Source organism: Labeo rohita, unplaced genomic scaffold, assembly GCF_022985175.1.
Source record: "Labeo rohita strain BAU-BD-2019 unplaced genomic scaffold, IGBB_LRoh.1.0 scaffold_145, whole genome shotgun sequence".
Lineage (NCBI taxonomy): Eukaryota > Metazoa > Chordata > Actinopteri > Cypriniformes > Cyprinidae > Labeo > Labeo rohita.
The window spans coordinates 32,863-60,486 of NW_026127615.1; the positions used below are offsets into that span (position 1 = coordinate 32,863).

Consider the following 27,624-nt stretch of genomic DNA (forward strand, 5'->3'; position numbering starts at 1 on the left):
GCCCGCCAGCGTCTCCTACGCCAAGCCCGCCGACCTGTCCTATGACAAGCCCACCAGTGTCTCCTATGGCAAGCCCGCCAGCGTCTCCTATGGCAAGCCCGCCAGCGTCTCCTATGGCAAGCCCGCCATGACAAGCCCACCTCTCCTATGCCAAGCCCGCCGACCTCCTATGGCAAGCCCGCCAGCGTCTCCTATGGCAAGCCCGCCTATGGCAAGACCTCTCCTATGGCAAGCCCGCCAGCGTCTCCTATGGCAAGCCCGCCGACCTCTCCTATGGCAAGCCCGCCAGCGTCTCCTACGGCAAGCCCGCCGACCTGTCCTATGACAAGCCCGCCAGCGTCTCCTACAAGCCCAAGCCCGCCCCGACCTGTCCTATGACAAGCCCGCCAGCGTCTCCTACAAGCCCGCCAAGCCCAAGCCCCCAGACCCTCCTATGGCAAGCCCGCCAGTGTCTCCTATGGCAAGCCCGCCAGCGTCTCCTATGACAAGCCCACCAGTGTCTCCTATGACAAGCCCACCAGCGTCTCCTATGGCAAGCCCGCCGACCTGTCCTATGACAAGCCCACCAGCGTCTCCTATGGCAAGCCCGCCGACCTCTCCTATGACAAGCCCGCCAGTGTCTCCTACGCCAAGCCCGCCGACCTGTCCTATGACAAGCCCACCAGCGTCTCCTACGCCAAGCCCGCCGACCTCTCCTATGGCAAGCCCACGGACCTCTCCTATGGCAGCCCGCCAGCGTCTCCTACGCCAAGCCCGCCGACCTCTATGACAAGCCCGCGGACCTCTCCTATGGCAAGCCCACCAGCGTCTCCTACGGCAAGCCCACCAGCGTCTCCTACGGCAAGCCCGCCGACCTGTCCTATGACAAGCCCGCCAGTGTCTCCTATGGCAAGCCCGCCGACCTCTCCTATGACAAGCCCGCCAGCGTCTCCTATGGCAAGCCCGCCGACCTCTCCTATGACAAGCCCACCAGCGTCTCCTACGCCAAGCCCGCCAACCTGTCCTATGGCAAGCCCACGGACCTCTCCTATGGCAAGCCCGCCAGCATCTCCTACGCCAAGCCCGCCGACCTCTCCTATGACAAGCCCGCCAGCAAGCCCGTCTCCTATGGCAAGCCCCGACCCTCCTATGACGTCTCCCAAGTGTCTCTCCTCCTACGGCAAGCCCGGCAAGCCCTCTCCCAAGACCTCTCCTATGGCAAGCCCACCAGCGTCTCCTACGCCAAGCCCGCCGACCTGTCCTATGACAAGCCCGCCAGTGTCTCCTATGGCAAGCCCCGATGACAAGCTCCTATAACAAGCCACCAGTCTCCTATGGCAAGCCCGCCGACCTCTCCTATGGCAAGCCCGCCAGCGTCTCCTACGGCAAGCCCGCCGACCTCTCCTATGACAAGCCCACCAGCGTCTCCTACGCCAAGCCCGCCGACCTCTCCTATGACAAGCCCACCAGCGTCTCCTATGCCAAGCCCGCCACCTCTCCTATGGCAAGCCCGCCAGCGTCTCCTATGGCAAGCCCGCCCGTCTCCTATGACAAGCCCGCCGACCTCTCCTATGACAAGCCCACCAGCGTCTCCTACGCCAAGCCCGCCGACCTCTCCTATGACAAGCCCACCACGCCAAGCCCTACGCCAAGCCCGCCGACCTCTCCTATGACAAGCCCACCAGTCTCCTATGCCCAAGCCCATGGACCTCTCCTATGGCAAGCCCGCCAGCGTCTCCTACGCCCTATGACAAGCCCAACCTCTCCTATGACAAGCCCACCAGCGTCTCCTAGCCCGCCAAGCCCCCACCTCTCCTATGGCAAGCCCACCAGCGTCTCCTATGGCAAGCCCACCAGCGTCTCCTACGCCAAGCCCGTGGACCTCTCCTATGACAAGCCCACCAGCGTCTCCTATGGCAAGCCCGCCAGGGTCTCCTATGCCAAGCCCGCCGACCTCTCCTATGACAAGCCCACCAGCGTCTCCTACGCCAAGCCCGTGGACCTCTCCTATGACAAGCCCACCAGCGTCTCCTATGGCAAAGTCTCCCCCAAGCCCTCCTATGGCAAGACCGGACCTCTCCTATGACAAGCCCGCCAGCGTTCCTACGCCAAGCCCGCCAAGCCCGCCAAGTGACCTCCTATGGCAAGCCCGCCAGCGTCTCCTACGCCAAGCCCGCCGACCTCTCCTATGACAAGCCCGCGGACCTCTCCTATGGCAAGCCCACCAGCGTCTCCTACGGCAAGCCCATGGACCTCTCCTATGGCAGGCCCGCCAGCGTCTCCTACGCCAGGCCCACCGATCTCTATGACAAGCCCGCCAACCTCTCCTATGACAAGCCCACCAGCATCTCCTACGCCAAGCCCGCGGACCTCTCCTATGGCAAGCCCACCAGCGTCTCCTACGCCAAGCCCGCCGACCTCTCCTATGACAAGCCCACCAGCGTCTCCTATGGCAAGCCCATGGACCTCTCCTATGGCAAGCCCGCCAGCGTCTCCTACGCCAGGCCCACCGATCTCTATGACAAGCCCGCCAACCTCTCCTATGACAAGCCCACCAGCATCTCCTACGCCAAGCCCGCGGACCTCTCCTATGGCAAGCCCACCAGCGTCTCCTATGGCAAGCCCACCAGCGTCTCCTACGCCAAGCCCGTGGACCTCTCCTATGACAAGCCCACCAGCGTCTCCTATGGCAAGCCCGCCAGGGTCTCCTATGCCAAGCCCGCCGACCTCTCCTATGACAAGCCCACCAGCGTCTCCTATGCCAAGCCCACCACCTCTCCTATGGCAAGCCCACCAGCGTCTCCTACGGCAAGCCCGCCAGCGTCTCCTACGCCAAGCCCGCCAGTCCTACGCAAGCCCGCCAGCGTCTCCTACGGCAAGCCCGCCAGTGTCTCCTACGGCAAGCCCGCCAGCGTCTCCTACGCCAAGCCCGCCGACCTCTATGACAAGCCCGCGGACCTCTCCTATGGCAAGCCCACCAGCGTCTCCTACGGCAAGCCCGCCGACCTCTCCTATGGCAAGCCCACCAGTGTCTCCTATGGCAAGCCCGCGGACCTATGGCAATAATTTATTTCCCGGGAATAAATTATTCACTGGTTTAAGAAATTTTTGATCATAAAAACCTGCTTTTTATTTTTAGAGCATTGTTTTTGTTATAATGTACTGATTCAAATTAGTAATCAATAATAGCTAATTATTATTTTACCACTCTGGGTGGAGGAGTGAATGGAGTGGAATCATCATACATATTGCAAAGGAAGTCTGCGTCACGGTCCTGATGGCTTTACTGGTTGATGTTAGGGAATATTTGCATTTATTCACATGTGATTGAATTGGCTATTCATGTGGTGGATGAATTTGTCATGATTTTGGCTAATGTGGGACACTACTGAATGATGCACATCAGAGTAGATTTAGAAGCGGGTATACGCAAAGCCGTATATCTGCGTATAGCCTACCCTGCAGTACACCACTGATTCCATGTCACAAACTTATCTGTTGCTAACTTTTATACCCGCTACCGCCTACCGCCTTTCCACATTTAAGTTTTTGTTCCACTTCAATTTAACATTGACGTTAAATTATTCTTGTAGGCTACTATGGTTCCATGCGACATGTTGTTTGCAGTCTGATGTTGTTGTAAGTAAGGCTTATATTTAAATGTTTGTTTTGAGTGTATGGTCAATAAATAAAGGAATTAATAAAGATGGGCACAAAAATGACCCAATTTCCTCCCATTTGTCTCGTTCCACTTGTCATGTCTCTATTCACCACCACACTGCACTACAGTCATATGTGATGAAATAAATCATCTTTTGTCTGAAATAATATGAACAGCAGCTATGCTAATCTTTCTCCTTTTGCTTTTTCAGTTTCTATCCCTGGATGTTCATCCCAAGGTTACTAGAGATTACACCAGTTCCAGTTTGGATCCAGCATCACTTGTGAAGACTTCAGAAGATGGCAACCTTCTGAGATCTACCTTCCTGCAGCTCCAACCCTGATCAAACACACCTGAACCAACTAATTACTGTCATGAATCTGGTCCTGAACACCAGTCCGCTCGCCACCAGAGGTGCCTTGCCATTCACATTACACAGACTGTTACGCCACACCCCAGACTACGTTCCCCATCATTCATTGCACTGAAGACACACAGCTGTATCCAATCAGACACTCTATATAAGCCTTGGATTTCCTTCTCCTATTTGCCGAGTATTGTTTAGCATTTTAAGCACCCCATGTTAGCTACTTTACGGAGCCATCCGAGTATCTTAGGTCTTGTTTCTTCGTAGTCTAGTCATCCATGTCCTGATCTTCACCTGTCTTGGATTACCCTTTTTCTTGTCATTTTTGGACTCTGTTTTGCAGTAATACTACAGTAAAACTGTGGTAACCATGACCATAGTAACCATATTTTTTTAAATCATTGTAAATTTTGTAGTTACTATGGTTTTACTGCAACAGTCATAGTTAAACCATAGTTATTGTAGAAAAACTATGGTTGATTTTGTTTCTACTATGGTTTTACTGCAAATGCTGTTGTTTTATTATAAGCCAGTGGCTGCTGCCACGGATGGTCCTAGAATGACGATGAGCAAAACGCCAGTGAGCGCACACGCAGAGCATCCGGGATTTAGTCAAATCAAGTCAAGTCACCTTTATTTATATACCGCCTTTAACAATACAGAATTGTGACAAGGCGGCTGTACAGTATTAAATAGGAAACAGTACATCAGCAATGCCAAAGGTAACAGTAAACACTCACATTTTAGGTAAAGGTAGTTAATCAAAAACAATAAAATAAAATGCAATACTGTGTTAAGAGAAAGTGTCCCCACCTAAGCAAGCCAGAGGCGACAGCGGCAAGGAACCAAAACTCCATCGGTGACAAATGGAGAAAAAAACCTTGGGAGAAACCAGGCTCAGTCGGGGGGCCAGTTCTCCTCTGGCCAAAGTTCCCGTGGTCTTGTGCCGACAGCATCCGCCGAACAACGGCCGGAAGGCATTTGCGATCAAATGCCGACGTCGCGGCGATATCTTGCCGATTAGCAAACGCTCCCTGAGCGACGTCGTGCCGATGGAATTTTGTAAATCGGGTCGACGTCGGCCCGACGTATGTGTGCTGCTAGGATGGTTTATATTTTGTGTGTTAGAGTTGGCGAAGTGAAACGTTCTGAGCTAGTGAAGCTTTCAACACAATTGTATCGGGAAAAGGTTCATGTTGTGGCCATGTAGTAAAAATGAATAGCACCCCACCCAGCACCAGACGTCATTTGGACGTCGTTTTTTGGGCTAAATCAAGTCGGCCCGTCATGGACTTCTTTTAGCCCAAAAATCGACGTTGAAAATTGGTCGTTGTTTGGTCCGTCGGATTTAGTAGTAATTCACATCCGGGATATTTCCTCGTGTGCGCGCCTTATTTGAAATATTTTTTACAGACGCCAATTTTCTTTCCTCGCGATGCGGAGCATATGAGGACGGGAAACAACCAAATAAAGTGTTTAATCTTACGCACAAAATGTGTTTTGTAATATCATATCGTTTTATAACGATATTAATGTGCTGTATGCCGCTAAACTTTTCTCAAAGACATTTTTTTCCACTCGCCATACGGAACAGACGAGAGCGCTGTGCAATTAATGTTAACCCTAAACTTTTTCTCAGAGAGATAACGGTATTTCCTTTTATTAAGGAAAACACAGAAAGTAAATGTTTTACCTCATTTACATTATGTATAATAATTATGACCACCGTATTTATGTGCTGTGCTCTCCTGAACTTTTACTCAGAGATATTTTCTTTCAATCACGATGCGGAGTGGATGGGAAAGTTGGTTTTATCAAGGAAAATGCCAAAAGTAAGTGTTTTACTTCATTTACATTATGTGTAATATTACTGTATGATGATATTAATATGCTGTGTGCACCTAAACATTTCTCATAGATCTGAATTGCTATGCAGTGCTGAAGTGGAGGTCACTTTTAACAGGGAAACACTAGAAGTAAGTGTTTTACATCATTCAAAATTTGTATTTAAGTAAGTGTTTTACTTCATTTACATTATGTATTTTATAAGATAATATTACTTTATGATGACATTTATAGATTCTGCGTGACATCTGCTTGCTTTAATGGTCCGCACACTGAACATTCAGGTCTGGAGTGGAAGGATTTACCATGGAAATGGGGCGGAAACTCAACTGTCCAGCAGCAAAACACGCCTCCCACTGTTGTTTTCACAAATTTCAGGTAAGTTTAGTCTCTAATATTACACAAATAGTACATGCATGTGTTCCTGACACTTTCTTTCATGTAAATGATACACTTCTGTTGAATATTTACTTTATAGAAATGGTTTATTGTCTTCAGAAAAAGTGTTCTGAATCTGAACTGCATCTGAACTGTAATGCTAACTATAAGTGGTAAGTTAGGTTAACTATTGACTTGAGCTCTTGTTTATGAAAGTCTGGGCTTTTAATGTCATCTTAATTAATGTTACTTGCTGATTTGCTTTTTTTTTTTTTTTATAAAGGTTTTGCAGGCAATTTGTCATTGGATGAAAGGAAGTAAGCTAATTTATTTAACCTAGAAGTATGCAATATACGGTTAATCAGATACAAAATTAACATGGAGCGTGAAAATGAGCTAAAAGTACTTTAAGCATGTTTTGACGTTTCATGGTAAACAAATATTGATTCCACTTGTCCTGTGACTTCAGCAGTTTCAGAAAAAAACTTCTACGACACAGGAAAAGTTCCTGATTTTAAAATTTCTGAAGAGAGCTGCTGACAGAGATATAAAAAACACAGGTGATCTGAAAAAGCTTATTAAATTACTTTATATGTATCTTTCATAATATATTTAGCCTATATCACCACGCATCTGTAATTTTCTTTTGCAAAATTATATATCTATATACTTTTATGTTTGTTTGCTTGTTAGATATTTTAAAAGGACTTTAACATACAAACATAAGTAACACTGTATATGAGCATTAAATAAGTAAAAGTAAAAATGTAAATTCTGTTATTAAACTGTATTGTTTTGTATATTCTATATATTATTTATTTTTCTTTTCTGCATTTCACCTTTGCTATAGTTTACTTCTAATAAACCTGACATTGTATAATAAATATTGTTGACAGATTGTTTATATTCCAGATTGTTTGTGTTCCTTCCTAGAATCTTCCATGCTAATGGCCGTGCACCAGAGTTGGAGCGTATCTCCTGTCGAAGAACATCTCTAGACATTATGAACCATATGACTAGTAAGTAATATCTTAAACATACACTACCATTCAAAAGTTTAAGGGTCAGATTTGTCATGTATTTGAAATAAGTCTTTTATGGCAACAACTGCTGCATTTATTTGATTAAAATACAGTAAAACTGTAATATTGTGAAATTACCATTTTTAAATAACTATTTTCTATTTCATTATGTTTTAAAAAGTGATCTAACCTGATTTTGCAGCATCATTATGCTTACACCGTGTCTACACTGGATGTGAGTGGCACGACACGACAAAATACAGTAGAACCCATTATAATCATTGATGCTGTCTACACTGGATGCGGTGAGGGGCGACACGACAAATCCCATACAGTAAACTGCTACCGCATTCTATTTATGACGAATTACATTTTACAATGTATTTGCATAGAAAACAGTTATTTTAAATTGTAATAATAAACATTACTGTTTTTATTTATGATCAAATAAATGCAGTTTTCTTGGTGAACATAAGAGACTTATTTCAAAAACATAAACAAAACTGACCACAAATGTTAATAACACAAGGGATACAAATATTAGTCCATTTATTCTAATAAAGTGCAAGAAGCTCTTAAAAATATTAACGTAAACAGATTTTTTTTTTTTTTTTTTACCTTTGGTGATTTGTATTGTATACCAAGAATGCAATGCACAATGACGTAGATTGTCTGTCTATGCTGGATGCAAACCAGAGCGACCATTGAAAATCATTTGAACTTTGTGTCAGTACATGATAAATAGAACGCGGCATCAGTTTGCTGTCGGGGATTTGTAGTGTTGTGCTGTGCCTCATCCAGTGTAGACAGCATCACTGATTATAATAGGTTCTATCGTATTGTGTCGTATGTTGTATGCATTTTGCTCACGGTGTTAAAACTAATATGATGCCATTCATAACTAATAGAACTTTTCTATTTCAGAGACTGAAAATCATCAATAAAACACAAGGTAATGATAACTTATTTTAAGAATATAGTAAGACTAACAAGAATAAATAAAAATGCATCTGTGACTTCATATTGCTTCTTATTTTTCAGTGGATTGATAGCTCCAACACCAATTAAGCAGACCTGAGCAGCTGATCAAGGATCACCAGAAACTCTGCAGAACTTCAGTACCCAGTCCTCAATAAGTCCTCAATAACCAGGACTGGAAACCAGAGTTGTAAGTCATCAATCTAGCAGTCATCCTGCCTCTCTGAATTGTCATGTTTAGAACATATTTCAGGAGATCTCAACATTGTCTCTCGAGGTCCACTTACATGCGTTTTGCTCCAACCTAGTCCAGTGCGTCTGAACAAACTAATCAAGGTCTTCAGTTTAACTATAAATTTACCTAAACTATGGGTGTGTATCTCTCAGGTCCCTTGATCATTAGTCAGTGGTTAAAGGAGAACTACACTTCCAGAACAACAATTTACAAATAATGTACTCACCCCCTTGTCATCAAAGATGTTCATGTCTTTCTTTCTTCAGTTGTAAAGAAATTATGTTTTTTGAGGAAAACATTTCAGCATTTTTCTCCATATAATGGACTGATATGGTGCCCCGATTTTGAACTTCCAAAATGCAGTTTAAATGCGGCTTCAAACGATCCCAAATGCAGTTGTAAACGATCCCAGCCGAGGAAGAAGGGTCTTATCTAGCGTAACGATTGGTTATTTTAATAAAAATAATACAATTTAAATACTTTTTAATGTCAAATGCTCGTCTTATCTTGCTCATCCCGACCTCTGTTTTGTTCCGGTTCATGACAGTTAGTGTATGTCGAAAAACTCCCATCTCATGTTCTCCCTCAACTTCAAAATCGTCCTATATCACTGTTTTACCTTTTTTGTTAAGGGTGTTTGATCTTCTTTGCATGTTCACTTTGCAAAGACTGGGTGTCTGTACTTCTGCAGTGATGTAGGATGATTTTGAAATGATTTTTCAAGTTGAGGGAGAAAATACGATTGGAGTTTTTCAACATACCCTAACTGTCTTGAGTCAGAATACACAGAGTTCAGGGAGAGAAAGACAAGACGAGCGTTTGAGATTAAAAAGTATTTTAAATTGTATTCTTTTAATGAAAATAACTGATTGGTTCGCTAGATAAGACCCTTCTTCCTCGGCTGGAATCATTTACAACCGCATTTGGGATCGTTTGAAGCCGCATTTAAACTGCATTATGGAATTTAAAAATCGGGGCACCATATCAGTCCATTATATGGAGAAAAATGCAGAAATGTTTTCCTCAAAAAACATAACGACTGAAGAAAGAAAGACATGAACATCTTGGATGACAAGGGGGTGAGTACATTATCTGTGAATCTTTGTTTTGGAAGTGGACTTCTCCTTTAAGGGATGCCTTAATCACAAAATTTTTACTGTGCACTGAAATGTGTGCTCCCTAAATAGCTGTGAAAACCAGGAAGCATCGATGCTCACTACGTTCCCTTATAGGAAGTTCTGAAGCTCAAAACTTAAGAGATAATTCACTACAAAATGACATGTGACCGATTTTAAAACACAAACCAATATCATATTTCAGCATAAACATACATCACTAGACAGGTAATGTCTAATCTAGCAAACATTTACAATTTATTTATGGCTGAAATCTTGCACATTCATGTAACAAAGTATTTTATAATGTACTGTAAATAGCATTAAAAGAGATATTCATTTTAATGCTGTGTGTAAATATCAGTAGTGATGCTGTACAGTGAGGATGGAAATAGTCACCAGTGTGTAGTGAGCCACTGTCCTTATCAATGTCTGAATTTGTAAACACAATTTATCAGTTCACAACCTAGCAAACTATTAAGGTGATTGAGACGCACCCTCTGTATGGCAGTGGACTTTGAGGGCCAGAGTTGAGAAGAACCCCTGACACACTAATTAGTTAATAATCACTCATGAAGAATGATTACACTTTCATTTGAACAGAAATATGCAATATTTGACTCATATTCAGTGATGTTATTATTTTCTATTCCTTTTTGTGTCAATCACAGCTAAATAAAACCAAAGTCCATTCAGCCACAGGTCACTGCATCTTTTGCTGTGTAAGTTTTTTTTTTTTTTTTTTTTTTTTTTTTTTTTTTTTAAATGTCAAACACATTCTCAGTATTTATATATGTTTCGGCTTTTATAACCATTGTAGGGATCACTGTTTCAGTACAGTTCTTATGTACTATCCATTTAACATTTCAGCAGCTGAATTCTTTTAGTACTTGCATAGTAATTTTAATTGTACCACATTTGTGATGCATATATAGGAAGTGACATAAAACTGTTGAAAATTCTAGAAAATTGTTCTCATGCTGTAAGTCAGTTCCCACTCTTTTGTTTATTTGTTTGTTTGTTTTTAACATTTACATTTTGGTTCTTGTTTTCTCTCTCATTTTTAGATGCTGGAGAAAAAGCAGCCAGGCTAAAGCATTTAAAGTGGAAACTTTTGTCGTGGCTCAAAAATCCAGGATTGGGATGGTGGAAGGAGCAGAAGAAGCAGAAGATCAGAGATCAGGCAGAGATCTACTGATGCCCCTGAGGGAACTGTTTAACTAATGTGTTAGTTAAACCAAAAATTTTCAGCACTCACCTTCATGTCTTTCCAAACCTGTAAAACTTTTGGTCATCTTTGAAACATAAATGTAGATCTTTTTAATGAAATCTGAGAAATTTCTGTCCCTCTATTTCACAGTTTATGCAACTACCACTTTCGAGCCTCAGAAAGGTAGTAAAGACAGCATTAAAGTAATCCATGTGACTCCAGTTGTTTAACCTTAATTTTATGAAGTGATGTGAATGGTTTATATGCACAAAAAACATTGCATTTTTATTCACACACAAACAAAAATCTTATGGTGCTTTTGTGAAAATGCGTTGGAGATACCTAATGTATGAATAAAGACGTAATTTTGTTGTTGTTGCTGTTTTTTGCATACACAAGGCATCTGTTAAAAATATCTTTATTTGCATTCTGCACAAAAGTTTCTTATGGGTTTGGAGTGACATGAGAGTAAGTAATTAATGGCAAAATTAGCATTTTTTTTGGGTGAGATGTGTTCTAATGTGGTTAGAATTGGTCATTGTCCTGTGTTATAAACATTTTCAGTATTTCAAAGATTATTGTTTTGAAAAATCAGTTTCAAATAAATACTGCTCCTTTGAAAGTTCTATTTGAAGAATACTGAAAATATGTTTTCCACAGAAAATATTGGGCAGCACAACTGTTTTCCACATTGATAATAATCTGAAATGTTTCTTTAGCAGCAAATCATATTAAAAATGTTTTCTGAAGGGTCATGTGACACTGAATACTGGAGTAATTATGATGAAAATGTAGTTCACATGAATAAATTACCTTTCACAATGTATTCATATAGAAAACATAGTTATATTTTATAATTTTACTGTTTTTACGGTATGTTTAATCAAATGCAGGCTTAATTTGTGATCAGGAAAGTGTTTTTTACTTGAAAGATGTATTTAATGTGTCAATAAATGTTTTAGTACTCTTTTGTGAATTGTCTTATTTTGAATATGAGATAAATATAATCATGAATTTACGGTTGAAATTCGGCCTGAAAAAGACGTCTTTTTAACTTTCACTTTACAACCACATTTAGACGTAATTTGGACGTCTTTTTATAGACGTCTTTTCGTCTTTCACTTTTCGACCAAATTTTCACGTTGTTTAGACGTCTGGCATTGTCGTCCTTTCGACGACTTTTCGACGAGTTTTTGCTTTTATCTATTCATTTACTTTTCTCTCCTTTTCAGTTTTTGTGGGATAAGTTGGGTTGGGTAGTGATAAGGAGGATGTTCTGGTTTTGTTACATAACTTTATTCATTATTATGTGCTTCACATATGCCATGTATACTTTGTTTTTCAAGAACTTGCATAATAAAAAACACACACTGATCTGACTGTCTAAATGAGGATTTGTGATGTATTTATTCTGACTGTTATTTGAGTGACAGAAGTTGAGCTGCAATATTAATGTCATAAAGAGACTATAACATCTCACTGTTACTGATTTATCATGCAGCTCAAAGCATTATGGGTAGAATCTCTCTTCACTCTATTCTCATTCATCAACACAGTTTCACTGATGATCCACTATTAACCCAAAACCCAGGATAGAGCGGCTGAGTGAATGTGGTGTGGACTGTGTGGATGAGGCTCGTTGTGTTTCTGGAGACGCTGTAGAAGGACAGAGTTCCTGCACTCTCATCCACATACACTCCTACTCTACTGATATCACCATACACTACTATTCTCCTGATAAACTCATTCACTCCTATTCTATTGATGATGGGCTCTACAGGGAGATCAGTCTCTCTGCCATTGTGTCTGAATGAGTAATTGTCAGGAGAGCAGAACAAACTCCAGGACTGATCATTACATCCAAACACACACTCCAGACCCCGTCCCTTCCTGCTGATGCTCTTATATGACACTGATATATACACACCATAACGTCCATTCCACTCAATCTCCCAGTAACAGCGTCCACTCACACTCTCTCTGCACAACACCTGAGACACATCATCAAATCTGTCTGGATGATCAGGATACGACTGATACCCAAATGTCACTTTTCTTGTCTCCTCAGACAGAATGAGTCCAGTGTTTGCTGTGTTTGGATCCAGTGTGAGAAAACAGGCATCTGAACACAAGAACAGACACATTTATAACACAACAACAATCACTACAGCTGTGTGTGTGTGTGTGTGTGTGTGTAGACGTACATTTCTTCAGTCCTGCTGTAATCCTGGATTCCCCTCTATGATTCACACTAGAAAACATACAGAGAAACATTCAGTCAACAAAAGCTAAGGTACTTGGGGTGGTTGCTAGGCTGTTGCTAAGATACTTAGGGTGGTTGTTAGACTGTTGCTATGTAGTTGCCAGGGTACTTGGGTGGTTGCTATGCAGTTGCTATGTTGTTGCCAAGTACACAAGGTGCTGTGCTGTGCAGTTGCTAGGGTACATGGGGTGGTTGCTGGTAGGGCTGTGTATCTGGATATATCTCATATTCAGTAGAGTGGCCAGATGTCCCAGTTTTCCAGGGACAGTCCCAGTTTTTAGTGTCCTGTCATAGAATAAGTTCCCCGTTTTTACAGCACGTTCAAAACAACCTGTAAATACACTGTAAAAGCCCGACCAATATATGCAGCTGAAAATCATATGATTGTGATTATTTTGACAATCAGAGGGTATTGTGAGCTATTACTGATTACTTGATTGCCTGCCACTATGTAGTACCTTTGTCAGGGATCTGGAAGGAGGACCCAATCGCAGAATGAATGACAAGGGTTTTATTGACAAAACAGACTGATACAAGAGGGTAGTGAGGTGCAAAGGTGATACAACATCAGGAATACAGTAAACAAAGAGACAGCTAGGGAGACCACTGGAACAGCCTCAGACATCCACTGGCAGAATACTATAGCAGCAGAGGGAGCGGGAAGGCCAGGCGGGTGGTGAGAACAGAGCAAGGCACCTTGGAGCTGAGCTCAGATATTTGTGGACCGCAAGCTCTGAAGTAACCTAGATGCTAGGCAAGGGAACCAGAGGGCAGGAACAGATCAGGACAGGAACCCTAACAGCACAAGACACAACAAAGCTCCACAGGAACACAAATTACTCCAAGGAAGGTAGGAGAACAAACTAACAAATATATATATATATATATATATATATATATATATATATATGTATATATATATATATATAATAAAAGTAACAAATAAGAAAGAAACGGTTACTAAATTAACCACATAAAATGCTTAAAAATAAATAAAAAAAAAAATGCAAACAAAAAACAAGACTAAAAGGACTAGATGCATAAAATACAAAGACAAAAATAGAAAGACAATCAAAAAAAAAACAAGGAGCAAGACAAAAACACAGAATACACAGGACTAGACAGGGACTGGACAAGATTAAGGCACAAGACCAACCAGACAAGAGGGAAGGAGAATATACTCACCCACATCCACAGAGACAGAGACAGAAACAGTGAGGGTGAGAATGACAACAAACCGGCAAAAACAAGACGACAAGAGGAACTATAAATAGGGAGGAAAGCACACAAGGAACAATTGAAAGCTACCAGACAAGGACTCAACGAGGGCTAACAAGAGGGTGTGGCGAAAGAAGCTCATGTCTTACAAAAACAACAACAAAGCCATGTGCTAACACATAAGACAAGCATAGAAAAAAAAACAAAATACAAAACAAACAGGGTGTCAGGGCAGGACCCTGACAACTTCACTCTCGTCCAGGTTCTTCATGGCTAAAGCACAATTATTGTCAAAAGAGATGCCATTATTGGTTTCAAGGCAGTAAAATACTAACTTTACAGGTTAGTATTTACCGTCCTGCCCCCCTCCCTGGACCCCTTCCAGTTTGCGTATCGGCCCAACCGCTCGACCGATGACGCTGCACTGCACTCCTCTCAGCACTCACGCACCTGGACAAAAAAGACTCATATGTCCGAATGCTGTTCATAGACTTCAGTTCAGCATTTAACACTATCATCCCCCAACAGCTCACTCAAAAACTGGTCCAGCTGGGGCTCAACACCTCACTGTGTTCAATGGCTGTTGGATTTCCTCACCGGAAGACCACAAGCAGTACGTGTCGGCAGTAACACATCCAGCACCATCATTCTTAACACGGGGGCCCCTCAGGGATGTGTGCTAAGCCCCCTCCTCTTCACTCTGCTGACCCACGACTGTGGTGGGTCTCATTAGCAACAGGGATGAGACAGACTACAGAAGCGAGGTGAGCCGCCTGGCCGAGTGGTGCAAGAACAACAATCTCTCTCTGAATGTGGAGAAGACGAAGGAGATTGTTGTTGACTTCAGGAGAGCACACACTCAGCATGCTCCTCTGACCATCAACGGTGCGTCTGTGGAGAGAGTGAGCAGCACCAAGTTCCTGGGTGTGCACATCACTGAGGATCTCTCCTGGACAAACAACACCACTGCACTGGCCAAGAAATCACAGCAACGTCTTTACTTCCTCCACAAACTGAGAAGAGCAAGAAGGGTTTGCACTACTTTGTCTGGTTTGCACTCTGTGCCATGTGCCTTTACTTGTTTATTTTTTTTTTTTTTTATATATATTATATGTAGAATTGTATTTATTCATATTTTTTTATTTGTATTTTTAAAATTCTACTTTTTGTATTTAATGTTATCTGTTATTCACCAAGGGTCTGAGAGTAACGCAATTTCAATTCTCTGTGTGTCCTGTACATGTGGCAGAATTGACAATAAAGCTGACTTTGACTAAAACAAAGTAGTAGGCTACTGTTTGTGTGCACTGTACAACAGGGCACATGATAAGGTTGGGATTGTTTTGCACACAATATTAAACATTCCTGAAACTTCCGCTGTCACAATTCCAATATGAAAAATACATATGGTACCCTTTTATTCAATACTTTTCGCATCTTCCTTTTGCCAAGATAACAGCTTTGAGAGACCATTCCTTCATCCAGAATGTCTCCAGATCCTTCAGATTCACAGCTACATGTTGGTGCTTCTTCTCTTCAGTTCATGCCACTCATTCTCTATAAGGTTCAGGTCAGAGGACTGGGACAGCAATGGCAGTTATTTTTATTTATTTATTTATTTTTTTGCTCAGTGACCCATTTTTGTATTGAATTCAATGTTTGTTTTTGGATTATTGTCCTGATGGAGGATCCAACCTTGGCCCATTATAAGATTTCTAGCATGGACAGTCAGTTTTTATTTTTTATCTGTTGGTATTTAATTGAATCCATGATGCCATGTATCTGAACAAGATGTCCAGGACCTCCAGAAGAAAATATAGGCCCACAACTTTACACCACAAGACATTACCACAAGATACAGCAGTTTATTTTATTGTACACATGGGGTACTTTTTAATTCCTGTGTGCACCAAACCCTACGTTGTGTCGTTTAGGTTGTTACTGCCTTGTCACAATGTTGCCCTTCAACCACGGTTCAGGGCCATTTCTGAAGGTCGTGCTTAGGCTGTGTGGACAACCACTGTATGACATTTACTCGTCCGATGCGCATTTTAAATTCTAACAGTCCTTTGGTCCATTATTCTTCTTCAAGCCAGGATATGTGAGTATTGCTTCTCTCAGATAAAAATTTAAATTTCCAAACAATACCTACAATTTTAGTGTTCAATGTGAGATTTATTTTTTCTGTTAATGGATGGACAGAATAGCTGATAATTCACATGCCAAGTGTTAGTTTGCGATTGGGTTTGGTGTAATGTTAGCTATATTTTTCAGTATTCAGATATGCTTACTGATATTTGGTGTTGACTTGTGCCTGCCGACTGGATTCTGTGTTTGCCTCTGCCCTCTGGAACTGTTGAACTTTCTTGGACTGTTTTCTCCCTACCGCCTTGCCTTTGACTACGATCACCTGTCCGCCGTATTCTCCCATCAAGAGTCCGCCTCATCGGCCGGTGACCACTGTTTCGCTGCTTTTTTTTTTTATAAATGTTTTCAGATGCCTTTGCTTTTTTTATTTGTAATTTTATATACTTAAACTAAATGACTTAATATATTTACATACTTAATATAATCTATATTGCATTTACTGCATGTAAATGAACGATTTTAATATTAAACAGTATTTAAAAGTATTACATAATTATCCCATGTCTGATATAATACGCAGAAAAAGGCAATATTTATAATCTGGCATAAAAAATACGTGTAGTAAAAATGTTGCCTCACGGTTGATGAATGTCGCGCAACAACGTTGCTACAGCCCTTTCGTGTCTTACATTTCTACGTTGTTACAATGTTGCGAACACGTAGATGGTGACGTTGCCTCTGTAAAAAATGGAATGTTGCACAGATGTTGCCACAAAGTAAATGAGTTTGCTGGGTAATAACTTAATAACTTAAGTTAAAATATATTAATATATAGTGTGATGGAAATTTTTATTTAATGGCCTTAGAATACGTTATAAAAAAGGTACGTTTAATAAAGGCTTGTTCAGAAAAGCGCAGACTAAGGATGCTCAGATCAAAGACTATGTCTCCATGATTAAAGAATCTATACTTACCCAAAAAGTGCTTAAACAGTAGAACTAAGTCATGACAAACCAATAACCAAATCAGTATAACCAATTACAGTAAAGAAGACTTGAGTGATATTGATTTTTACTCAACTACAAGGTATAAATGTACATTTATCTTTCTGTTCAGGGAGTCTCTTGGTTGTTGTGACCAGTGGGCTCCCGGTTGTGAACAAAACTTTTATTCCTGCAAAGAGCAACTTGGGAGTGGTGTCTGGTATATGCTGCGCAGCTGAGGAATAGGAGTACTAAAGACCCTACGCTCAAAAGACCACCGCAAAGACAGTGATAGTGTTGGAGAACTATACAGCCGTCCCCGGGCTGAGGTAACAGGGAACAGCTGAGAAGGGTGGTGAGAGTGTATAGATCCTAAATACCTGTGTGCTCATGTGTGATTGAGGTAGTGATAGTAGCTTCTTGACGGGACGCCGTCACCATACTTCTGGGAAGTATTGGATTATATTGTAAGTATTCGGGGAATTCAGGGAATTAGCTCAAGATACTGTAGTTCTTTGGATTATATTTTAAGTATTCAGGGAATTAGCCTGAGATACTGTAGTTATTATATTAACAACTGTAGTTGTTTGAGTTTTCTGTGGTGAAGTCAGATTAGCATTGGGAATTTCCACGACAACAGTGATCCTGCATTTAAATGTATTACTTAAACAACACATAATAAAGTATGAAAATAACTTGAAAGCTGTTATCAGTAAGTTTGACAGTGAAACACTACTTATACAGACAGCTCATTAGCCGGTGGGCCGGCGGAGTAGTGGCGATCGCCAAGGCGAGGGAGACCTCCCCCATATTAGGCGCTGTTTTAAATTACAGCGCATTCGAAACTAAAAATAGCCCAAAAGTGTGAAGCTGCGGGATCAGCCACCCGCATAGCGCGCTGCGCTTCCGCCACAATGTAAAGTGATAAACAGCGATCAAGTTGCTTGATCCATTCAGATTTAACACAAAATTGTGTCATACAGTCGTGTGATATGAGAACATTAAAGATTCTGTAGGTTCTTCTGGGCTGGCTAAAAAAACAGCCACGACATTAGAAACTACATGATGTGGTAAAGTGGAAAACGCAAATACGTAATTACTGTCAGATTTTTCTATTAGAAATGTAATAGTTTATTATTACTATTTATTTTAGAAACCATATAACCATGGTAATGTTTTCTTGTGGCCACCGTTTTACATTTACATTTATTCATTTAGCAGACGCTTTTACCAGTATCAGTAAGTTTGACAGAAACAGCCATAGTAGTATTTTACTAATACTAATCAGTTAATATCTGGATTCTAAGCAATAATTTATTTCTTTTTAAATGTTTAGTTGTAATTCATTTTAATTGGAGTAAAATATTATTTCAATAAGAGCCTGATTAAAGAGAAATATCTGTGTCCTATATAAATTAGGTGTTTACTACACAATAAAGTTCTTAAAGGGACAGTTCACCCAAAAATAAAAATTGTCATTCTTGGTTACATTCTACAAAAAATCTTTTGTGTTCCACAGAAGAAAGTAAGTCATACAGTTTTGGAACGACATGAGGGTGAGGAAATGATTTTTATTACAGAATGATTTTTTTATTACAGAATTTATTAGCAATAAATTTCTTGCATTCTAGCTCAAAATCAGTGCTTTACTGCATGCATTTACATGTGACAAAATGCATTATTAAGTTTGTTGCATTTGAATTCAGAAGTATCTAACATTATTTGTTTCTGTCCTGTTTTATTTATTTTTTTACTCCAATTGAAGGCGCTATAACCCAACAAAACTTTCACGGGGGAACTTGTGGTCCGGGTGGGCTGGATTTGTCCAGGGCTGAATTTTAACCCCAGTCCAGCCCTGCCCGCACCTATACTTTTTGCAGTGCACTCAGGTGGTTGTGCCAGGATGAGAACATAATGATGAACATTTATTTTTGATAATTATTGTTTTATTTCAGTTAGGTTTTTCTAACTGTTGTTAATTTCGTTTAATTTTTTTATTTACATTTCATTTTTTTACATTTCTTTGTTTGTTTCTTTCTCTCTTTTCCTTTTTTTGCCTAATTGCTTTTATTTTCGTTAAATACTGTTTTTAATGCAACATTTTACCGTTTAAACGTGTACAATATTTCTTACGTTTAAACTCGTTTAACAAGAATTTTAGAAGTAAAAATTAAATAATCGTCGTAAAAAGACCGATGCGGCTTGTTTAGATGACTGACATTTCATCTCTTTAGTATGCTTTGAATTAAATAAAATGATTTACAGCAAATAAACAGTTATATAGATTACGAGTTCTATGAGGACGTGAACGCTTTCACGAATCATTTTAATTAGTTTAGAGTTCATTTCATTAGTTCATTAGTTTCAGGTCTATAGCCACAAACCAATCTTGTTCCCTGACACATGTGATCATGTGTTTAAGAGTTAGCATCTTGAACAGGAGCTTGTGCAGAGCCCGATTCAAGACTCTCAAATCTTATATTGGTCTGAGTCCACCACCCTTTTTGGATACAATGAAGTAGGGGCTGTAAAACCCTTTCTTTATTTCTGGGACTGGCTCTATCGTACCCTTCGCCAGAAGGGTTGCGACTTCCGCTGGAAGGACCGCAGCATTCTCGCCCTGAAATATGGTGAATCGAATGCCACTGAACTTGGGCGGATGCCTTGCAAATTGGATTGCGTAACCGAGGCGGATGGTTTTGAGAGGCCAACAAGAGGGTAGCTTGAGCCAATCCTTTAGAAGTCTCAAGGGAACCACTCCCGACGAACTGGGGTGGGGACCATGTGACTGGTCTGAGCTGAAAACACTATGGCTGGGGATGAGAAGCCCCGTAGGCCCCCGGGTGTTTGCTCAATGAATTTGCCAAATGGGTTTTGACCAGTAAATCGCCTGAACTCAGAGGACTGTCTGGATGATGAGTTTGGTGTTGTAGAACATGTGCAGACACAGTGTGTGTGTGTGTGTGTGGGCCGTCGCATGGAGGGCCAAGCACACTGTGAATAATGCCAAGAGAAAAAGGAAATTGCTCTTTTATTTACCATGTCGTGGCCATCTGCCAGATGGCAGACAGTGGGGATGGAGTCGAATCCACGACTCACCCCCTTAGCAGGTCCCTCTCCTCTGGGCTATCCATCTAAGGAACGCTTCAAAGCCTGACAAGGGTTCCTTGTATCCTAAGGACGAGCTAGTGGCGCCACCTTCCTGCGAGAACTGGACCGCTGGGCGGGTCTGGCTGAGCCGTTGTGGCAGGGGGCCATCCTAGGCATGGAGCAGGCGGGGGCTGCTGCTTCGGGGCAGGATCTTATCTCGGGCCAGGTTCAATCACAGATGGCGATCCTGGACCACCATAGTAGACCTCCCCAGAGCCTGCGCCGTGACCTTTGCAGATCAAAGAGAGAATCCGGTCGCTGAACACAGTTCCTGCACCATCTCTGGGTCGGGAAGATTTGCCTCATACCCGGAAGTAGAAGGACCAGAACGGGAAGCAGTTGAAGCGGCCTCTTAGTGAAGAACGCAACTTGCAAGTGGAGTGTGCCCAAAGGTATGTCCACACAAGCGGGACGCACCCTTAGCGAACACTGCTTTAGCATGATCACGCCCCATGCACTGAAGACAACGATCGTGCCAATCGTTAGGGGAAAGGTAGAAACCGCAGCCAGAAGGACATGGATGAAAAAAGCATAATGAAATCCAACCGTGTCAGCTCTTTTAGGAAATTTCACTCTTTTAGAGGAAAATCTTCTCTTTAGATCTCTGTTGAAGCACCCAGGGGGCTTTCACTGCAGCTACCTGAGTCTGAGAAGGGGGAGACCGCTGCCCATGCCTTAGATCCGATGAGGAACAGGTGAGTTTGCTGCTTCTCACAAAGAGACGCTGCATTCGGCCACGAAGAATGGAATGAATGAGCAGATTGCATGCTGGCCTATTTAAACCCGGATATCCGGGCCGTGGCCAGCTATGCAAAATCTGCACACCCAATTTCATTGGCCTTTTCTCAAGATATTAGATGTCTTTTGGCTCCCAAGAGTGACCCCTAGTGTCGTATCATTCGACACAATGCCAAAGTGAACGACAGATGGGGAACCTAATCATATAGTTAACTCGTAGGCTTATATAATAAATGGTTTTTTAAACATAATATTATTTAGAGTTTTTATTTATTTTGAAAAAATCCTCTTTATATTATAATTTATATGGTCTAATCAGAGGTGTAATAAGGGTCACTGACATAATTTCCTGTTTGGAAAGAAAAGAAACTCAGTATGTGTAAGAGAAGACATCTGTGATGTGGACCTGTTTGAAGTGATTGTTATATGAAATATAAATTATACTGCTGTTTAACCTCCTGGGGTCAAAGGGGACGCCGGCGTCGCAAGTTGCATGTTTTAAAGAGAGAAGCAAAAGGAACCTAAAATGCTCTGAAATTTCCGATCGATCGTATAAGAGTAATATATAATTTAAATCTGTAACGGGTCTACTTTTATTTGTGTGCACTCACAATATCAGCAAAACATTATGCTTTTGCAAAACAAAGAAAATAAACAGGGTTCGCATTCAGCAGTCTCAGTCTCCACACATTTTTGAAATGCGTCTTTTAAATGAACGATTACGTGACACACACACATTATTGACATACCTATCGAAAGCCTGATATTTCTACTTAAAACAAATATTATCTGATGAAGTAATCCTTATGAAACCAACACGATGTCCAGTCTCTCCTGTCTGCTTCATTGTTTTTAATTAGATCACGCCCACAAGCTATTCTCGCTTTTCATATTATAATCGTCTACGTGAGGGCGCCAAAATAGACGCCCACATCACGGTAAACAAAGAAGAAAGACATTTATTCCAAGTTCATCTGGCCTACATGTCCTTTCTGGGAGAAGATGCGCTGTCAGGAATAAAACTTACTTCAGAAGATGAACATTATGTGAGACACGGCGCGATCCAGCAGAGGAGATATTTACATGAGTAAGTCTTTCTTTTATTAGCCTACTTGTTACTGTGACAGAATGTGTACACATTTTACCAGTTAAGACTTTTGCAAAATATAATTCCTGACTACAGCAAGTGAAACATTATGAAGTACATATATATATATATATATATAGTAAGATTAGTAAGATTTACTTGTTTCACTTGTTGAACAGAATTCAGAAAATAGTTTTCAGAAATGACACCAATTCTATTCACATCTCTGTGGTTAGATCACATATTGTGTATTTTGTTTTATGTAGATTTTAATACTGTGTTGTAAATAAACTACAAATAAGCTAAAACTCCATTGTTTGACTCTTCTCACATTTTCTTACCTGACATTTTCAATAATGGGCCATTAGGGAGGGCTCTTTGTCTCTCAGGTGTGAATTGCTAAATCTTCATGGGCCATTGCCACTCCCATGCATATTCCCTTTCGATCACAAAACATGTTTTAGAAAATTTACATAAATATATTGTTTTCCCTGAACGAGTGAACAAGATGATTTTCACATCATTTGGTTGAAAAAATTCTAGCTTACCACATCCAATTCTCAAAAGTCTTGTGAACAAATGTTCTGTATGTGTTTCATTGCTTTATTTCAGTGACTTCAAAACTTTAGTTTTTCACTAACCATGCATAAACGTAGTTTTCTCAAAAACACAAACATGTACATTTCTTTTGCTTACATATTATTGTAGCCCAATATGTGTTGATTACAATGTACTCAGATTTAAGCCATTAATATGTTTTTAAAGATACTGAAAAAAGCACAAATGTCAGGGCTAGGGCTGCACGATTAATCGCACGATATTGTGAGGCGCGCTTAGTCAATGAAGCCGGTACTTTGATTAGTAGTAAAGCTCCATCATGTGCGTTCAGCTGGAGCGGCAAATAATACACAGAGCCGTAAATCACTGACAAGCTACGCCAAATCGCGCTCATAATTCGTTTATGCCCTTCTGATGCCAAAAATGGACCAAAACGTTATTACAATCACGTGGAACTATTATGCAAAGGCATAGGTCCCCTACCATCCCGTATATTCAATGTATTCTATGTAATCGTTTCTTTTCTCTATGCATTATGTGCCTTAGTAAACAAAGTTACCAAATGTGTATCCTGTATGTAACATACTCGTGTTTGGTGTTGAATGAATGATCTCAATGAGTGCAGCTCGATTGAATGAACAAGAAATTGGAATTGTGTACATTACATGCATCATAATAGTTTATTTGAAGTTAATTACCAACTTGCAGAGAAGTCCGTTACTCTAATAATTCATGCATCAGGAGGAGCTGCCAGGGGCGTGGCTCAGCCCCGCAGCAATATTCGATTGGACCCTAGTATCATGGGATATACTTAGGCGGCCCACTTAAAAACCCATGTTTCTAATGGTTCAGTGCTTTTTGCCATTGCTTTTTGCCATTGCCTTTAGTCGTCGCTTTTGGCCTTTCGTCGTCGCTTTTGGCCTTTCGCCTGCCGTGGTTTGAGTGCTTTTCACCTGCGCTCGCCCGCTTGACCAAGCACGCGATTGTGCCATCAAAACTCTACAGAACAAACTGAAACTTTGTGACTGCCAAACTCTTTAAAGTCTCGCAACTCCGACGCAGAAGAGCTCCGAGCGCATCAAGCAGAGTAACCAGGCAACCAAAGACCGGCAAAGCAGCTCAAGCTGTCCAACCCTCATCTTCGAAGAATCCCCAAAGACGTCATCTAAAGACCAACCAGCAACCAACCAGAATCTCTGCCTAGACAAGCCCACAGAGGGAAATCCTCTGCCTAGACAAGCCCACAGAGGGAAATCTTGTGTGGTTTTCTAAGGTTGCGATTTAAGAGCTAGTAGCAGATACTAGAACATTTGGGGTTCTCTTCAATTCAGTAATTTCTCATCCCTGGAACTGTATGAGTGTACGTGTGAATGAGTGTGTGTGTGTGTGTGTGTGTTTGTGTGTTTGTGTCTTAGTAGATTAGTTTTGTGTCTTAGAGTAGTTCAATAAATTATTGTTTCATTGAAAGAAGTGTCTTGACTTTTATGTTCACAAAAGTTCTATCTGTGTTCAGATCAAGCTACCTAGCTTTGAAATTTCCTAACGTAAAATTTTGGTTTATTTATGATCTTGGCCATGAGCATAATATAAACCTCTGAGTTGATAAAGTATACGGAATTAACCACTATCATTATAAATTTGAGCTTAATTCCTACAGCAATATAATTATCCTGACATGCAAGTGCTGTTACATTTCATACTGTTCTGCTTGGTTTAAAGAGATAAAGACACAAGAAGATCAAGATCTGCCCTTACTGATAATAAGACCTCTGGTAGTCAGTCGACTACTACTAGTTAAACAGTAGCTCTATTTTCTTCATTCACTTAGGTCAGAGGAAAACCTATCCCTAACTGAGACTGAAAGGTTTTTTTTTCTCCATTTCTGTCACCTGATAAAGTTTGGGTTCTTTGTCACTGTCACCTCCTGGCTTGTTTAGTTGAAATCTGAAAGTCACGTAACTTTTAGAAATGTATTGATATGACTGCACTGACTAAAGCCATCATATGAGGACAAAGCTTCAATTGAATTAAGCTGCACTATATTCTTCTGAAGAGCTGATTTACAGCTGAATAGCATCCTGCAACATCGAGACTGGTATTAAACTGAATTGAATTGAAAGAAATGAATGTGACTTGACTTATTATTTTGTGGTGGACTGTTGTCATTTGTGTTCCCTGTGTTTTTTTCTCACAAAATGGTTTTTTGGTCACAAAAGCTAAGAAACATTTTCCAGAGTGCTGTCCTGCCCAACTTTTTGTTGAAACTGTTGTGTATTCTTATGGTTGAGTGTGAGTTTTTTCTTCTTCTTTTTTTGCAGTGCAGGTAATGTCAACTAATTTACTTGTAATATTCAAGGTTAAGGCTTTTTTTGTTCCTTCATTTACAAGTTGTTAATGTTTGCAACATAAATTATAATTTTGAATGTTTCTACCTTTTTTAAAAGCTGTAGGAAGGTGGCTGCCATTTTTGTTGTATTTTGACTGTGTGCTCCTGTTTTGTCACCAGTCAGGGAGTTACAGTAATGTTTTCTTGTTAATTTGTTTTGTCTGATCAGTTTAATTAAGATTTTACTCCTCAGACCAATGCTCTTTAAAACCTTTATATTGTTGCATCCTCTAGAAACTCCTAGACTCATTAGATATACAGAGACACTAAAAAGTTTAATAAGTAAACCCAAAAACTACCCCTGCTTGACATACTTGAGTTTGTCCAGTGAGCAGTTTGGGTCCTTCAGTTTTTCAGAAAGCAGCTTGACTCCTGAATCTCCTGGGTGATTGTAGCTCAGATCCAGCTCTCTCAGGTGTAAGGGGTTTGAAGTCAGAGCTGAAGACACATAATGACAGCCTTTCTCTGTCACCATACAGCCAGACAACCTACAAAAACATACAACAGTCCACATCACATTAGTGTGTTAGTTATTCCTTTTAATATTGAAATGATTATTCAGTAAAAACAACTGGTCACAAAAAAGATAATTTTGTGCTCATTTAGCATTATCAGGAAGAAACAAATATTTCCCCAAATCATTGGAAATCATATATATTGCATTTAAGTGCAAAAATAAAGCGTTGGATATCTCACACAAACAATAATGGCACAATACTGCTCCTGAAATCTTATGTCAACAAAGTGAAAGAAAGAATATAAAGATAAGATTTAAAAACAAAACTTCTAATGTTCTAAAATGAAATAAGATTCTCACAGTCGCACTTGTAAACACAACACTGAAATCCACACTTGAAGATTTTAAGCCTGATTTTGAGCCTGATTTGCACCCCTAAGCAAGATAGCAAGATTCAAGGCTTGTTGCAAATGACTTTTTTTCCAAAAAAAAAAAAATCCTCAATTGTGTGGTGTCATTATGATTTATTTACTGCTCCTGATCACGTCAGAGCTCGCAAGATCCCAAATCATAAATATCAAACATGTTTGATACACTATATTGCCAAAAGTATTGGGAAACCCGCTTCTAATGAACAGGTTTGACTACTTTAGTAATTTCCATGAGTACTAATCTTATTTTTTAAGCATATAATGATATTCTAGGGAATTGTATCCTTCTAAATTTTATAGCAACAGTTTGGACAGGACCGTTATTTATTCTAACATATGTGGAAGAAAAATATCTTATGTGCTTATGAAACATTGTGTAAGTGTCTGCTTTATCTAAACTTGCTCTGAAGATGACATGAGAGAAAGGTATCAGGGCCCCAAAACAAAGATTTGAGCCTTGGGAGTATGATATAGTAGAATGCGTTTCTCTGTTCCTTACTATGTGTGAAAAAATACCGGCTGTTAAGAGATGTAACCTTGAAGGCTAGGGAAGAGATATAAAGGTGGAGGAAACCCTCCCCTCTTGGTCACACTCTGCAGCAACCTGTGTTTCTGTATGTGTGTCTGACATTTCTTGCAAGAAATAAACCTTTGAAAAGAGTTGTTTTATTTTTGCCACGACACATGACAATGCCTCTGTGTATATGGCGAGGTTCATAGAGAAATGTTTGATTTAGTCAGTGTGGAAGAAGAAAAATAGCTTTTTCTATTCTAAAGAAGGGGGTGTCCCAATACTTTTGTCCATATAGTGTATGTACAAGTCATTGGTGTTTGGTAATGAGTTTTTGGCTCAAGGTCTGCATTCAAAGTCACACCAGAGCTGTTCAGCTGGGATTAGAACTTGGCTTTACACAGACCAGTCAAGTTCTTCCACACTGAAACACTTGTGTGGAAGTCAAGTTTTTCCACACAAATTCTTGACATGATCTGAAACACTTATCTTCATAGAGGCCAACCTACTTATAATTTCCTTGGAAGCAGATGAGGGTCCAAAGACGACACTCTGTTTTATAACTATTTAGGTGAAGAAAATTGCTTGCCAACCAGTCTCTTATCTCACCTAAACACTGAACAATTGAGAGCTGTTTGGATCTACTGGAATGTATAACTGGGTGTCATCTGCATATAAATGATACATAATGTTATATTTACAAAGAATTGCACCCAAGGGGCCCACATATAATGAAAATAAAACAAGCCCAAGTACAGACCCCTGCAGCACAGAGTTTCCTGCAAACTGTCATTCTGAGACGTTAGTTTCTTGTGTGTCAGTGAATACAGTGTCACACTTCACTCGTATATTGTATACGTGTAAAATCAAACATTTCTATACTTGTCAGAGCCATGTTAATTTTTCGACCCTAGCTAGAATGCTAAGGGCATCCTGCACACAGCCAGAGAGGATAAACCTCACA

At 40.8% G+C, this 27,624-nt stretch overlaps 2 protein-coding genes and 1 long non-coding RNA gene across 6 annotated transcripts in view; 2 read left to right on the forward strand and 1 right to left on the reverse strand.

Moving 5' to 3' along the window:
* Nucleotides 1-1,279: 1,279 nt before the first annotated feature.
* LOC127158318 (DNA-directed RNA polymerase II subunit RPB1-like) lies at nucleotides 1,280-2,065 on the forward strand. Its single transcript, XM_051101480.1, has one exon. It carries the CDS (start codon nucleotides 1,280-1,282, stop codon nucleotides 2,063-2,065), a length of 786 nt encoding a protein of 261 aa, XP_050957437.1.
* A 4,344-nt stretch (nucleotides 2,066-6,409) lies between these two features.
* LOC127158317 (uncharacterized) lies at nucleotides 6,410-11,284 on the forward strand. 2 transcript variants are annotated; one of them, XR_007826127.1, is made up of 7 exons: nucleotides 6,410-6,547; nucleotides 6,700-6,790; nucleotides 7,164-7,249; nucleotides 8,177-8,204; nucleotides 8,294-8,420; nucleotides 10,252-10,302; nucleotides 10,648-11,284. It is a non-coding gene; the product is annotated as an uncharacterized LOC127158317 (long non-coding RNA). The 2 variants fall into 2 exon arrangements; XR_007826126.1 differs by lacking the exon at nucleotides 10,252-10,302 and having other exon boundaries at nucleotides 6,495-6,547.
* A 785-nt stretch (nucleotides 11,285-12,069) lies between these two features.
* Nucleotides 12,070-27,624, reverse strand: part of LOC127158315 (NACHT, LRR and PYD domains-containing protein 12) — a 39,120-nt gene continuing 23,565 nt past the window's right edge. For all 3 annotated transcript variants that reach the window (XM_051101477.1, XM_051101476.1, XM_051101478.1), the window contains exons 9-11: nucleotides 25,576-25,749; nucleotides 12,995-13,041; nucleotides 12,070-12,912 (exon numbers count right to left, since the gene is read on the reverse strand). In XM_051101477.1, the coding sequence (XP_050957434.1) occupies nucleotides 12,338-12,912; nucleotides 12,995-13,041; nucleotides 25,576-25,749 (796 nt within the window). In that variant the 3' untranslated portion in view covers nucleotides 12,070-12,337. The remainder of the gene's footprint in view (nucleotides 12,913-12,994; nucleotides 13,042-25,575; nucleotides 25,750-27,624) is intronic.